The 15,716-nt window shown below is 33.9% G+C and overlaps 1 protein-coding gene across 3 annotated transcripts in view; it reads right to left on the minus strand.

Annotated features, from left to right (window-relative positions):
* Window positions 1-15,716, minus strand: part of FSTL5 (follistatin like 5) — a 547,068-nt gene that overhangs the window by 498,794 nt on the left and 32,558 nt on the right. For 2 of the 3 annotated variants that reach the window (XM_060093813.1, XM_060093804.1), the window contains exon 2: window positions 13,726-13,756. In XM_060093813.1, coding sequence (XP_059949796.1) covers window positions 13,726-13,756 — 31 coding nt within the window. Of the gene's footprint in view, window positions 1-13,725; window positions 13,760-15,716 lie in introns of all 3 variants that reach the window. The other variant, XM_060093793.1, reaches the window with a different exon arrangement.

Raw genomic sequence — 15,716 nt, forward strand, 5'->3', positions numbered from 1 at the left:
TTTTAACAACTTGTGCCTCCTGGCCGTCATTGCCTGCGTCAGCTTTGCAGATAGGTTTGCTCCTGGAGTCTTGCCTGAAGATCTGGTAAATAGATCTCTGATAAACCCATGGCTATCTACTTTTTCCGTACCAGATACCCTAGTTGTAGTCCCAGAGTAGACTTGTCAATGAAAAAATGTTGCCTCCCATATCAGTAAACAAAGGTTGTTGCAGCTATTAAGCCATCTCATTACAGCTGCCCTGACGGTGAGCCCTGAGGGAACTCAGGATAGAAACAGGGTGCCCACCATCCATCAGTCAGCTGCTGCGGCCACCATCCCCTCCATGGTGCTCCCTGAGGAGACTCAGGATGAGAAAACAAAGGATACTGACCCCAGATAGCTGAGGTGCATATCAAAGGAATGATTTCTGTGAGCCCAGATTCTCGTATTTTCCCTTACCTAGAAAAGCACTAAATTCCTTAACTTGAGATGTCTGGTTTTCTTTAATTAATAGAAATCTTTTGATGTTCCTACTACCTTGTCTTTGTTGCAAAAACTCCTGTATACCCTGGCTCCTCTCTGACCTCTTCCAAGCGGTCCCTCAGAGCTACTGAGATGTTGCGTCCCAGGCTTTAGTCCTCAGAATGTCTGACGAAAAAAACACTCTCAAATTTAAGTTGTGTATTTTTTTTTCAGTCGACAGACTTTGCATTGATCAAGGCTCTTTGTTACAGACAATAGAATCCGCACTAATTTAATTTAGGTTACAGATATTTGTGAAAGAACATAGAAAACTGTTCACAGGACTGAAGAGAAGGGATGTATACTAAGCTGTTAGAAGTAACTTCTAGAACTCACCACAGAACTGGAATATAAAAGGGTTACTGCCTTTACTATAGTCAGGACTAACCACATAAGGAAGTTATCATCCTAGTTGCTGGGTTCAGAACTACAATGTCTTTGCCGTTACATGTGAAAGGAAAATGTCTTTCCCCCAAACTGTGCTTATTTCTCCAACAAGAATTTCATAAAAGGTCATGCTTGCATGAATCTGACTGTAGAAACCTAAAACACATACAGAAGGCTAACTGCAAGGGAATCCGGGAAATGTATCTTTTCATTTACTAGACGCTGTAAAAAAATCTATAAGAAGCAAGCTAATTGGTGTTTGAAATGGTTGTTGAGTGAACCAATTTACAGTATCTACTGCAATCCTTTGCAACTTTTGAGAAAAAAGGACATACATGAACACTTCCAAAAGGAGAATACTGAAAGTTATTTTGCAGAAATAGATGCACATGTAAGAAATTTCTGAATCCACATATACCAAAATGTTAATGATGGTCATTTATAGATAGATACATTGCCAATATAATTTACTCTTTTGTTAGTATATAATATTCTTCTGAGGGTTATATAAGATAATACATGGAAGGCACTTAGCAGAAGATTTGGTAGTAAAGAAGTAATGTTAACTATTCATATTTATATATATTCATAACAACATATAGTTACCTGCACAGTAACATTCCAACTCTGATCTATATATATATATAGTTATATATGTATAACTATATATATTCAAATAGATGTGTATATATATATATACATATATACACATATATACTTTATATATACATATGTGTGTGTGTATACACACACACACACACACACACACACACACACACACACATAGAAATCAAGATAAAGCAACTGAAGCACATTACATAGAGACATAAGGCCTGGCACTTATTAATTACACAGAAACTGTGAATTACTTTAATTATTCTTTTTAAGTTTCTGAATTTGTTTGACTTTTAAAATAACCACACATTAACATTGTGGAGAGAAATAATATGATATATGTATTTCTCTATGCATCTATCTACATTGACTTGCACTCCAGAGGATAATCAAGAAAAAGAAAAAAATAAAAACTGTCTGAATGATGATGTTCGTGGTGGTGTTGGCATTTATGAAGGTTTATTGAGTAGATAGTTTGTGCTGCTACTACTCTAAATGCTCTGAGGGTCAATCCCCTACGGTCTCTTGCATTTCTGTGTGTCTTGAGAGAAGAGATACTGACTGTATTTTATTCCAGACTTTTCTTCTCAGGAATTTTCTATAGTGAATATCTTTAGAAAATAGAAAGAGCACCACCCTCTGGAGCCAGGGGTAAGTATGGTTCCTTGTCAAGTGTAACAGTCAAATGTTAGGTGTGCTTCCTGTCCATTATAAAATATTTGGTTTTCCTAAGCGGAGCAAGCAGAGGGAGTGGTCCTCTCCTATAATACAAACCGATGCACATGCATGCATCCTGAGGGCCTCTTCCCATCGCCCTGGGGGATCAGTACAGGTACTGGTACACTGGCAACTGCTATGGCTGTGAGGAAGAAACTTTGTCTCTGACACAGGAGCCTCCTGTCTTCTGCCATAATCCAGAAAACTGTGAGGCTCCCATGTTGGTTTGGGAAGAGGGTAAAATCTCAGACTGTATTTGACAAGTTCTCTGTATTTAATAATTGTTTAATCATCAAAAACAACCTATCAAGAAGGAACCATCATTACCCACTTTTTACACATGGGGACATTAATCCACCAAGTTCAGGTCATTTTCCACTGTCACACAGATATTTAGTGGTAGACTCAGGACTGAAAGTTACTCTGGTTCTGAAGCCTGAGTGTTAAACCACCAAACAAAACTGATTTTATGATCATCGTGTAGTTCTCAGGTTTTTGTCCTGTTTGTTGAAAGGAAAAAAAAATGGAAGAATAATTTCAGAAGAACTTGCAGCTTATCAAATTGGAAAACTGTTGAGCTTGTACCCAATATTTCTGAATGCTATACCTATTCATCAATATCAGCCTTCTGTCTAGCCTGGACAATCTCATCACACTAGCATTATTCTGCTATCCAATTTGCTACTGATACTTTCCTAGTTTTAAATTCCTCTATGAATCCATTCCACTCTGTACTGATTTCCCCTTTGCTTCTCATCAACCTCACATTAATATGTAAATGTGTATTTCACTAATGCCACACGAAATGGAATAATCTCCCTTATTCTTCACCTCTCTGATTCCTCCTTGCTCTTCTATACAAGATCTTGTCTCCCTATAAAAAGAAAAGGTGAACGTTTTCCAAAAGTCCATTCCCAGAACCCCTTCCTACCCCTCGCCTTACCCCATGCTTGCACAGCATTCTGGCCTTTGTCTCTTAAAGAATCTACCACAAAAAAAAAAGAGAATCTACCACACTTTTTTGGCAACTGTATTTATCAGTCCTAGGTCCCGTCTCCCAAACTCACAGCCAGTATCACCTGACTCACAACTTTGTCCTTAATTGCTCTGGCATCTAACTTTGTTTCTAATATTGAAATTAATAAATGTTGGTTGAACTAGGCTTTATTATAGAATGCAGTTGAACTGATATCTTCTTTTCTGAATTATTTGGACAGGCTAACATTACCACAAAATTTCTGACATAGCAGCACTTTCTAAATGAAACAGTAGCTAACTTATAAGTCAGTGGGTTAAATTAGCTTTTTAAAATTCCTCATCCCACATGCCGCCATAAAGGTGCTGCATGCCACCACAAGGACCCCACGTGCCGCAACTAAGACCCGGCACAATCAATACAAATAAATAAATAAATAAATAAATAAATAAATAAATAAATATTTTTTAAAAAATAAAAATAACATTTTTCATAAATTTCTTCAAATTTAATATAAGCCACTAAGACATCAAATTAGTACTCTCAGTATAATACTTTACTTTCCAAAGAATAATCTTCTGTTTATGTTTACATGCAAAGCAGTGTCCACTGCACTGTACTGTTTTTTTTTTTCCCATGGAGCTGAACGCCTCATGCTAAGGATCTGATAAGAATGTCAGCCTAAGAAGAAATATCACAGGATACCTAGAGATTATTTTATATCAGTAGGTCAGTTATCTCAAGTATGGAAAATCTGTGGATTATAATTTAGAATTATGTAAAATAATGAGGCCAAGTCAATGTGTGTTGACCTCTAATCTTAGCATTTTATGAAATTGAACATTATATTTTTCATAAATATGTGTCTACCACTGATAGATTAAAAAATGATTATAGACATTTCAAAACATGTTGAAATAAGAACTCACATAAACCAAGAGCTTTTCACTCCACTCAAAAGGTTTCTATACCTTATTTAATCCTAACAACAGCACTTTGTGGTATATTATACTTACATTACAGGTAAGAAAAGGAGATTAAGAGTCCTTAAGTGGGGGGATAAATAATTGAGCTTAAGTATGCTGAGGCTAAACCCCATGATATATCTTGAAAAGTGTTATATAACTCAGTGCTTCTCAGAATGTGGTTCTTGTAACTCTAGTGCTTTGAATGATAATAGCTGTTTCCTGAAAGATGGCCAATGGGAGAAAAGAAATCTTTGGTCAAATACAATTGTAAATGCTTAGTAAAGCAAAGGTAAGCATCACTAAAGGATTATCTAAAAATTTCACAATATCACAGTGCATATTTGACCAGAGTTTTTCCATATTTTCCAATGTCCAGTGGATAAGGAATTGATGCACCAGCTTAAGAAACAATTATATTAACTTTAGTAGAGTGATATGCATTATTTTCCAGTAAAAACATTTACATCTTTTTATCTAAGCAATTATTACCCACATAATGAGTTAAAACTATGAAATGCTGCTTAAAAATATTTAAAAGCAAAATTATTTGGTCTTTGACATAATAGGTAAAACTCCAAATTAACTAATCCATCATAGTTAGACAAAGAAATGTATGTCTACTTTGCATCATAGAAGTCACTGAGTACAATATCACTTACAGAGTTATAAATCCTTCTTATATAAAATGTATATCCTTCATAATTAAATAAAACAAAACAATTTACAAAATACTTAAATATTACTACATTAAATGTTAGGTTAAGACTTTGTGAAAAAAAAAGAAATATATATTTTAAAAATCCAAGTAAATATGGTTTATTAAGTAAAATCAAATTTTATGTTTAAAGTACCAGGGGAGGCAAAGCCAAAAGGAAAAACTGATAGACTATATAGTTTTTCATTAGAGGATAAGACAGTGTCTTCTGCAAAATAAAGAAAAATATGTTACGTTCATATGACCATTTCAAGAACCCCTGTTTCACAAAGGCTAACCATTGCAAGTAAGTGAAGTTACTGTTTCCAACTAAATAAATGAAGCCATCAAACACAGTTTGGTTAATATTACTTGACGTTTCTTGAGACATGACGTTCAATTATTTCAGGAGACTGTGTGGGAACTTTTTTTAAAAAACATACTTAGGAAACCACTGAGCACTGTTAAAAGTCTAAAATATCTTTATTTATTGGTAATTGAAAGGAAGATCTGTGTTGGGATGTTACTGTGCAGGTAAAAAATAATAATAAAAAACTATGTAAAGAAAAGCCTGAACAATATTCATTTGATACTCCATGCAGAATGAAATCATTATTCACTAGAGAAAAATTAAATCCAGTTATTCTGGGTTGTTTTCCCAACAATCTATTACACCTCAATTTCTTTTAGATAGCACTGCCTCCTGGTGGGCAAAGTGAACTGCAAAATTAATCATCCTGAAACCAAAATAAATGACCCATTGAATGAGATGATTTATGAATATCTTTTAGAAAGCTAGTGAATGTGTGCAAAATGGAGGGGGAAAGATGATGTGTTTGGCATAATATAAATTGAGCCTTTCTTGGCATAAATGAGAAACACAATCAGATACTTTTGAAACCTCTTCTGGTTGATGAGAATAGCATCATTAGGTAGAGGTGGATGTCTGTCTTCCTGCTGTTGGGGCAGGAGGACATTCACCAGGATCATCTAAAATTGGACCAAGCTGTTTAAATGAATCTTTTTAAGAGTGGAGGATGAATATTACCTTAATTCACAGAGAAAAGTTATCACTGACATTGAAATCTTTACTACTAAAAAGTTATGTAGGCAATCATTTGGGGGCATTATTTAGAATATTTGCAGTGAATATATTTCTATTAATTAATTTTTCTTTTATGGAGTTATACGTTAGAACTTAAATTGTTATATGTTTGAAAGTTTGTCAAAGTAACAATTATTATCTTATGTATACAATGGCTTCCAGAATTTGCATCTATGTGTTATCATTTTTGTTTCCAAACCTCATTCACTTTAAAACAAAAACTCACATCACTCACATAAAGAGATATGATCACTTTGTTTAAGTGAAAGATCAGAAATAGAACAATTTTCAGCTAATGAAATCAGAGAAGACTGCCAATGTGTTTATAATAATTGAAAATTTCATTTTTAATTGATTTATCACTGAACAATCAATTTATATTGTTAAGTGTAAAATGAAATGGATTGAAATATTTGAGGTTCTCATATAAGCAATTAAAGAGTTGCTAGTCAATCATACACTATTAAGTTGTGCATACAAGACATTGATACTTTGCTGCAAGGTAATCAGTAATTACTTATGAGAATACATTTTGCCCCCATTTAATTTCAAAAGTCCATTTTAAGTAAACAGAGTGCAAAGAGAATTGTTCTGCTATAATGCAATTGCTATGGCGTTAAATGTATACAAAACAAATATTGTTCCTTCACATTCCTTTACAGCATTTACTTTTTAAGATTATTATCACAAGTCTGCCATAAGTACACTTGTCTGGGGCTTATCCAGCATTGCTCTTTGTCAAAAACAAAAAAATAAACAAACCTATGGATCATTCAGTTGACATATTCTAGAGGTGAGTTTTCTTATCTTTTGGTGCTTGGACTTTCTAAGGATTATAACTATTGACTATGATAGAAAGAACCCCACAGTTTTCATAAATCCTACAAATGATTATTTCTCTCAGCAATAGCTTTCTCAACTGAATACCAAAGAACCTAACATTCATAATGTATGATGTTGTAATCCGTTAAAAATATAGTGACTCTGATATTGAGATCCATGAGCTGTTTGGAGATTAATTGTTTGTCTGTTGTTTCATTTGCAAATATTTTCTCCCATTTTGAGGGCTGTCTTTTTTGTCTTGTTTATGTAGTGAGGTGGATGGACCTAGAGTCTGTCATACAGAGTGAAGTAAGTCAGAAAGAGAAAAACAAATACCGTATGCTAACATATATATATGGACTCTAAAACAAACAAACAAAAAAAATTGTACTGATGAACCTAGTTGCAGGGCAGGAATAAAGAGGTAGACATAGAGAATGGACTTGAGGACATGGGGTGGGAGGGCGAAGCTGGGATGAAGTGAGAGTAGCATCGACATACATACACTATGGAATTTAAAACAGTTGGCTGGTGGGAAGCAGCAGCATAGTACAGGGTATGGGCTTGTTGCTTTGCAATAATCTAGAGGGGTGGGATAGGGAGGGTGGGAGGGAGGCTCAAGAGGGAGGGGATATGGGGACACATGTATGCATATGGCTAATTCGCTTTGTTGTGCAACAAAAATTAACAGTATTGTGAAGCAATTATTAATAAAGATCTATTTAAAAGAAATATAGTAACTCTGTATTTCAGTTAATGGTAAGAGTATCCATTTCAGCTATTACTAATTGTGCTGGCTATATTTTGTTTCCTAAACATACAGAAATGCAACAACTAGACAAAACAGTCTCATAAAGGGCTCATATACATGAATGACTGTCTTTCAGTTTTACATGATATTTTCATTTGTTAATGTAATATATCCAATGTCCTTTATGAATAAGAATTTGAAGGTCAATTTCTATCCACTCACTGTTCCTGACTAGCTACCTGAGCTTGAAGAAGTGAGCTGACCTCAGGAACTCTGTGAAATTATTCTAATGAAGGAGCTCTGAATATTCAGGCAGCCCAAATGAGGAGTTTAGCATTCCAATCTCATAGCAATGCCCCTTCAGCCTGACTGAGATATAATTCCTGTATATATCAGATTATTTTTAGTGTTCTCAGTTACTAATTTTGTGATGTAGGAAATAAAGGAGAATCTGAACCCATGAGTGTTTAAAAATAAATAGAAGGTAGCTTGTATGTGCATTTGTGTGTATAAAGACTGCAGGCTTCATAGTTCTTTAATAGCATTTACTGTCCCAAACACACTCTTTTAATTCAATCAAGTATGGTCTTGACATAATGTTTTCTGTTATTGCTCAATGTATGTAAGAAGTTATGTACCACAGGAAGAGCAATTGCGCAGCCTACTTTTTTCATATACACAAATGTGTATGACATAATATTTGCCATCTAGAACCTATTGAGTCATAGACTTTTGCATCATAAGTGCTTGTAATAATAGCATTGTGCAATGTCCTTATAGAGGTATAAGCCTTAGAGTTTCAGACATGTAAAGGACTTTTGATATCACAAGGTATGTTTTACTAATATTTACCATAAAAGAGAAACTACTTCTGGAGAGGTTAAGTCACTTGTAAAAGATCATAAGTATTTAGTGAACAAGTTTGCATAATTCTTACATGTCCCTTAGAATATTACTACGTTGCATTTACCACTATTTTTTTCTTAAAGTTACAAAGCACTGAGCAGATTTTATATAAATTAGCAGGAAAATATTTGTGACCATGATGTTAAAGACAAATAATGCATAAATAATAAAATTCATATGTATCAAATCCATGAAAATGTAAAAAACATTGCTAATAACAGTATGCTGAATTTACCTAACATAAGTTGGTGATTGGGTAAATAAACTATGATCCCTTTTAAAATAGAACGAGAATGATAATATTGATATGAATTATTTACTTTGGATGTGATTTCTCAAAATGCGGGCATATTTGGATTCTAAATCTTAACTAATAATGCGTGTTTGACTATTAAAGTGAGATAATATATGTAAAAAGCACAGTGTCTGATATCAATTAGATAGTTAACAAAACAGAGAAGATAATAATATAACATGTAAACAATTATTAAGGAACGGATTTTAGTCCTCAGTCTCCCCCAAATGAAGAGTCTTAAAAAATATAACTAGTAATGAAAGGGGAACATACTTTATTTTTAACCCTTCTGAATGGGAAGAGCCAAGAATATGCACTTCAGAAGAGAGGAGGGGGGAAACTGTGTGTTAAAAGCAATCGGATCTCTTTGGTGAATGGACATTCTTTTATTGACAGAAGAGGGTGAAGCCAATACTGAGGAGCATGCCACAGCATAACCACGTGCAAACTTTCCACAGTGATTTCATCCTTCTGGTTATAGTAAAACTTCACACTATTTTGGAGCAGTAAAAACTTGATAGAATTTTTAAGCTATTTGTCAAGCATGGCTTGTTTAAATTTTCCTCAAAAACTGTTACTGTTTTATCACTAAGAACTCTAGAGAGATGCTCTAAAATAGACACAAATAAACCAGTCACAAATAAAAATACTTACCTGAGAAATACTGGCAGATGATAATTGATTTGTTGTGATCCTTATAGTAGAAATTATTTCTTGATAATATTTACAAAATTCTCAACGGGTTTTAAACACATAATGTGCTTTGTTTAATTTAGCTGTAATGTCACTGGAGAACAGTGTGAAAGATGGTTTCCTGAATAGTTGATCTTTCTTTCAAACCTGTGTAACTGTGTTTATTTCTCTGCTATAATCTTTAATGTAACTTTAAGGAAGGACATCTTAATTGTAAACCTCAAAATTGTGAACTAAATAGAGGTTAGTCTTTGTCTCATTTAACTACAGGCAATATAAAGATGAAAATTAGTTGAGAATCCATACTAACTATTGAACCGAAATTCATCTTGTCAGTTGAATTCCATATAGATATAATTTTAGAATATGTAAAATATGGATTTGTATGACATTCCAAAATAATATCAGAATAAGAGCATATGTCAAATAATCAATTAGAGATGGAACTGCAAGTTTCCAAACATTTCAATATATGTCTCTATGTACACAGAAAAATGAGAGATTGGTTCTCATTGTGCTTTGTGAATTAATGTAATTTGAGGTCACTGATATCATGAGGTTGGGATTGTTGTTTCAAGCAGAAACAGGAACTGAATGCAAGAAATTAGAAGATAAAAGACTCTGTGTATACATTCTTGACAATGTAATAAATGGGTTCTGGCAAATAAGGTTACCAATTAGTCAGGACGTCAGAGAATTACTAACTGAGAATTGTTTGCTAAGATCAAATGAGGCCATAGCTCACACTTCAACTATTAGTGACCAAGAAATGTATTTACTATTCAGAATTTTTGTTATTTAATAATGAGTAAGGGGCTTCCCTGGTGGCGCAGTGGTTGAGAGTCCGCCTGCCAATGCAGGGGACACGGGTTCGTGCCCTGGTCTGGGAAGATCCCGCATGCTGCAGAGGGGCTGGGCCCGTGTGCCACAACTACTGAGCCTGCGCTCTAGAGCCCACAGGCCACAACCACTGAGTCTGTGTGCTGCAACTACTGAAACCCATGCACCTAGAGCCCGTGCTCCACAGCAAGAGAAGCCACCACAGTGAGAAGCGCGTACACCGCAATGAAGAGTAGCCCCCACTCACTGCAACTAGAGAAAAGCCCGCGTGCAGCAACGAAGACCCAATACAGCCAAAAATTAAATAAATTTAAAACAAAATAATAATAATAATAATAATGAGTAAGCTATTGCTTCTATGACAATTTTTTTCTTCTTAATATAGATTTTAAAATATTTAAATGACCATTCATAAGTTCCAGTAAGATAATATTGTAAGATGATTCCTATAAGTATTCAAGAAAAAATGTAGAGTTCCTCTAAGCAGAGCTAGGCAACAAGTCCTGAGGTAACCATATATCTACTTAAAATTCAGTAGTCTAGCAGACATTATGTCAAGGTTCTGAACCATGTGTCAGCCAATAACAATGAAAGAAGTGGCAAGCATCATCTTGAAAATTTTATTACATTATAAAACGAAAACATGTTCCCAGTCAATAGTTGGAAAAAAACCTAATTTCTACTATTTCAGATGTTAAAATTTATGTACTGCAAGGCAATAAAGCATCAAAAAGAAAGGTATACTAAACTTATTTCAACTATAACAGAATTATAAATATGATTTAAGATTATTCTGAAACACTGGGCCCCTCCATAAGAAGGAAGATGTGCACTCAGTATGCTTAAAATGCAAATATCATTTAAATGAACATCACTCATCACCTCTTAGAATAGAAATTCCCTTTTGCAACACAAAAGTACAAAACTTTGAGTTAATATGAGTATTTTGAGGAAAAATAAATGTAATAATTTCATATATAAAATAACAAGACGTACTTTAGTTTGCTGAAAAAGAACATCGTTTGGGAATCCCTCATAGGGCAGTTTTACATAATTCATTTGAATAAAATATACCAAGCAATATTTTTTAAAGTATGTCTTTTCATATTCTTCAGTAATATAGACGCTTATAGATGACAAAACAAGGAAAAAATTGTGTCGGTCAGTTGTGCGAAAACGTGCAGAGAAGATTATATTTGGACTTAAGTAAGCAAAATTGCTATCATCAATCTAGCCACCCTCAAAAGTGTAACAATCCTTTCATCATTTCAGGAGTACATGTAATCTTTGTGGCTTTCTCCACAGTTATATTTTAAAATTTATTTCTGTATAACTCCAAAAAACTCTAAAAAAAAAATTTCCTGTGCCAAAAGAATGGAATCAAACAGGACAATTGTCAACAGGCACAAGAAAAATACTCAATCTCACTAATAATTAGAGAAATGCAAATCAAAACTACAATGAGACACCACCAAACGTGGGTCAGAATGGAAATCATTAAAAAGACTACAAACAACAAATGCTGGAGAGGGTGTGTAGAAAAGGGAATCCTGCTATACTGTTGGTAAGGATGTAAATTGGTGCAGCCACTATGAAGAATAGTATGGAGGTTCCCCAAAAAACTAAACATAGAGCTGCCATATTATCTGGCAATCCCATGGTTGGGCATATATCCGGACAAAGCTGTAATTCAAAGCAATACATGCACTCCTATGTTAATAGCAGCACTATTACAAGGGCCAAGACATGAAAACCACCTAAATGCCCATCGAGTGATGAATGGATAAAGAACATGTGAGATATATATATATATATATATATATATATATATATATATATATATATATATATATATATATAATGGAATATTACTCAGCCATAAAAAGAATAATGCAATTTGCAGCAACATGGATGGACCTGGAGATTATCATACTAAGTGAAATAAGTCAGATAGAGAAAGACAAATATCATATGATATCACTTATATGTGGAATCTAAAATATAACACAAATAAACTTATCTACAAAACAGAAACAGGCTCACAGAGATGTGGTTGCCAAGGGGGAGAGGGGTGGGCAAAGGGATAAGTTAGGAATTTGGGATTAGCAGATAGAAACTACTACATACCAAATAGATAAACAAGGTCCTAAAGTGTAGCACAGGCTAATATACTCAATATCCTGTGATAAACTATATGGAAAAGAAAATGAAAAAGAATGTGTATGTGTATATATATATATATATATATATATATATATATATATATATATATATATATATAACTGAATCACTTTGCTGTACAGCAGAAATTAACACAACATAGTCAACAACTATACTTCAATAAAATAAATTAAAACAAAACAAAACAAGGCAATTGTGCTTTACTCCATTGTCAGGCTTGGGACTACTACACCTTGGGGAAGGGATAGGTGGGAAAGGATGCCCAAAACATAGAATAAGAGTGGAGAGACCAGAAGGACTAACCCTGGAAAAATCTGTGAAGTTCTATCATGATCAGCAGCAGCACACACTGATGGAAACATCTGGTTGAAGTGTTACAATCTACTCAGGGTAATTTATTATCTCAGTGAATGCATTTCAAAACTGAAGATGGTCTTTATGGTGTAAAGAACCTTCCTATGTCTGACTAGGATTGACTATACCATACAAAAAGCTATCACCAACTTTTAATATATAAATACATATTTTCTTGCTTTTTCAGAGAACATAAAGTGAGATAGCAGCGACTAAATAGTTCAGTCTCTACAAAACATATTTTGAAAAGGTTCATCTGCTAAATCATAGATGTGACAGAACACCAACTCTTTTTTTTTTTTAAATTTTCTTCCCTCTAGTTTATTTATTTTTAAACATCTTTGTTGGAGTATAATTGTTTTACAATGGTGTGTTAGTTTCTGCTTTATAACAAAGTGAATCAGCTATACCTACACATATATCCCCATATCTCCTCCCGCTTGAATCTCCCTCCCACCCTCCCTATCCCACCCCTCTAGGTGGACACAAAGCACCGAGCTGATCTCCTTGTGCTATGCGGCTGCTTCTCACTAGCTATCTATTTTACACTTGGTAGTATATACAAGTCCATGTCACTCTCTCACTTCTCCCCAGCTCATGCTTCCCCTTCCCTGAGTCCTCAAGTCCATGGACAATGGTTGGTAGAGGAATTCAATGAGAACAACTCAGGGAATAAACAGAAAATTGTGTCGAAGTTTCCAAAAGCACTACTGAAGAAAGGAAATCTTAGAGAATCTTCAATGGCCTTGGGGAATTCCCAAAGGGTTCACAATGGTTTTAAAATCATGTTGAAGATTTTGAAGTCCCATTGTTTTCTCATTTTTAACTATAATTTCAAAGTAGCATCGTCTTTTTTTTCCTTCTCCTATACTTACATAAATGTATAAAACTATGATCGTAAAATAGTCACTCCTTACCTTTGATTCTTGAACGTTCTTGACTTTGTTCCTGCTGGAAATAAAACAAAAATAGTTCAAAATTTGTAAGTATTTTACCAACAGGCTGATATAAAGTATCACTATATTAAATCTTTTATCAAAGCAGTAATCATTCTTAATGGACATAAATTTTTCTAAGAAACCAGTACATTGTAAGAATATGGATTTATAAATAAATGCCTAATAAATAATAAATAAATTATTATGCCCTAAAAAGGTCTTGGTTCATTCCATTTAATTCCAATGACATCTTCAGAATTTGTTTTCAATGTCTCTATGTTAATCATAAAATTTTAGTGAGAAAAAAGGTTTAAGGGCAAACGGATAATTCATTAAAAATAAAAATAAAAAAACACGAGATGTTTCAACAGTCTTTCCTTCAGTTTAGCTTAGAATTTGCCCCTGTCTCGCTTCTCTGAGGTTAAAGTTGACAACAATTCTATTATTTATTCAAGGCTGCTTCAGTCAGACCTGTCTTTCAATTTGACATACTCCTTATTAGTTACCAGGCAACCCCAGAAGAATTAGCTTGCTTTCAAGTTTTTAAGCAGAAATTGTGCACTCTATAACTTCTCGATTCATATTCAAGCACAGTTTACTCTGTCTAAAAGTTTCAGGGTATCATACTAAAAATAATTTTGAAATATGTTCCTAACAAAATGTCTCATACATACACAGAGAACTGCAGAATTGTATGAATGCCAATAAATTTTGTAAAATTTATAAACACATTAAAAAATATAAAGAACTTATTTTGCAGCAAGCACTTATCCCAGAGTCAGATTATGATAATAAATATGCATATTGACAAATGTATATTTACTGAAACAGCCAACCCTATGTATAATTCTATTAGACTAAAACTTTGTACTCTGTCTCTTATTCTAACACATCCAGGCTTTATGATTAAATTATGTACTGTCCTTTGTTAATTAATTGATTTTTTTCAGTTCTGATGTATTTTTAATTTAGAGTACTTGTTCATTTAAACTAAAATTTAAATATGAAATACAAATGTATGTATATTATATAAATAAATATAAATTACTTCTTTAAAAGTACATTATTTTTTCAAAATTTTAGGTCAAGTTGGTTTAAATTTTCCAAGTGGGTATTGAGGAAGAGAAAAATCTGTCTCTCTCTCTCCTCATCTTTTGCCATTTTCTCATTCATTTAATCATTCACTCTTTCAACAAATTTGCATAGATCACTTCTGTGTGCCAGACACTGCTCCAAGTGATAAGACTATGAAGGATGAAAAAACCAACAAAAAATTATGCCCTTTTGGAACCTAATTATTACATAAATGGTAATAAATTATATTTAGAAAAAGATATACCCTAAAAGGAGTTATTTTGTAGTGAATGACTGCAATTTTATACAGGTGTATAACGTTAAATAATTTTTGAATAAAATTCTCAGTGAGATGAGATGATATAACTGGGGAAAACATGTTTTAGGAGAGAAAAACAACTGCAAACTTCCTGAGATACAGGAGGTCTTGGCATTGTCAAAAATACCAAGGAGACCTGTGCAACAGGGCAGGCTGAGTGAGGGGAGTTTTGTAGGAAGTTCAATAAAGGAGGCAACAGGGGCAGAGAGACTAGCACTGAGGTCCCTTGTTATTTCTTTGGTTTTTGCACTGAGAGAGCTGAGAAAAACATTGAGAGGTTCTTCTCAGAGGACTAACATTATCTGAGTTACATTTCAGTAGAATCATTCTGGCTATTGAGAATAGTTTGAACAAGGGAAGGACAAAATTAGAGGGACCAGTAGAGAAGGCATTAAAGGAATCCTGGTGGGAGGTGATAATGGCTCAGAAAGGTGTGGTGCCAGTGGAGTTGGAATATCAGTTAGAGCTGGAAAGGTTTGTTGATAGAATAAGTGTTGGGTGTGAGATACGGTGTATAAAAGGGTTATCTCAAGTGTCTAAGCCAGTAGAAGAATGGCATTACCTCTAAGATAAGGAA

This window comes from Mesoplodon densirostris, chromosome 1 (assembly GCF_025265405.1).
Source record: "Mesoplodon densirostris isolate mMesDen1 chromosome 1, mMesDen1 primary haplotype, whole genome shotgun sequence".
Lineage (NCBI taxonomy): Eukaryota > Metazoa > Chordata > Mammalia > Artiodactyla > Ziphiidae > Mesoplodon > Mesoplodon densirostris.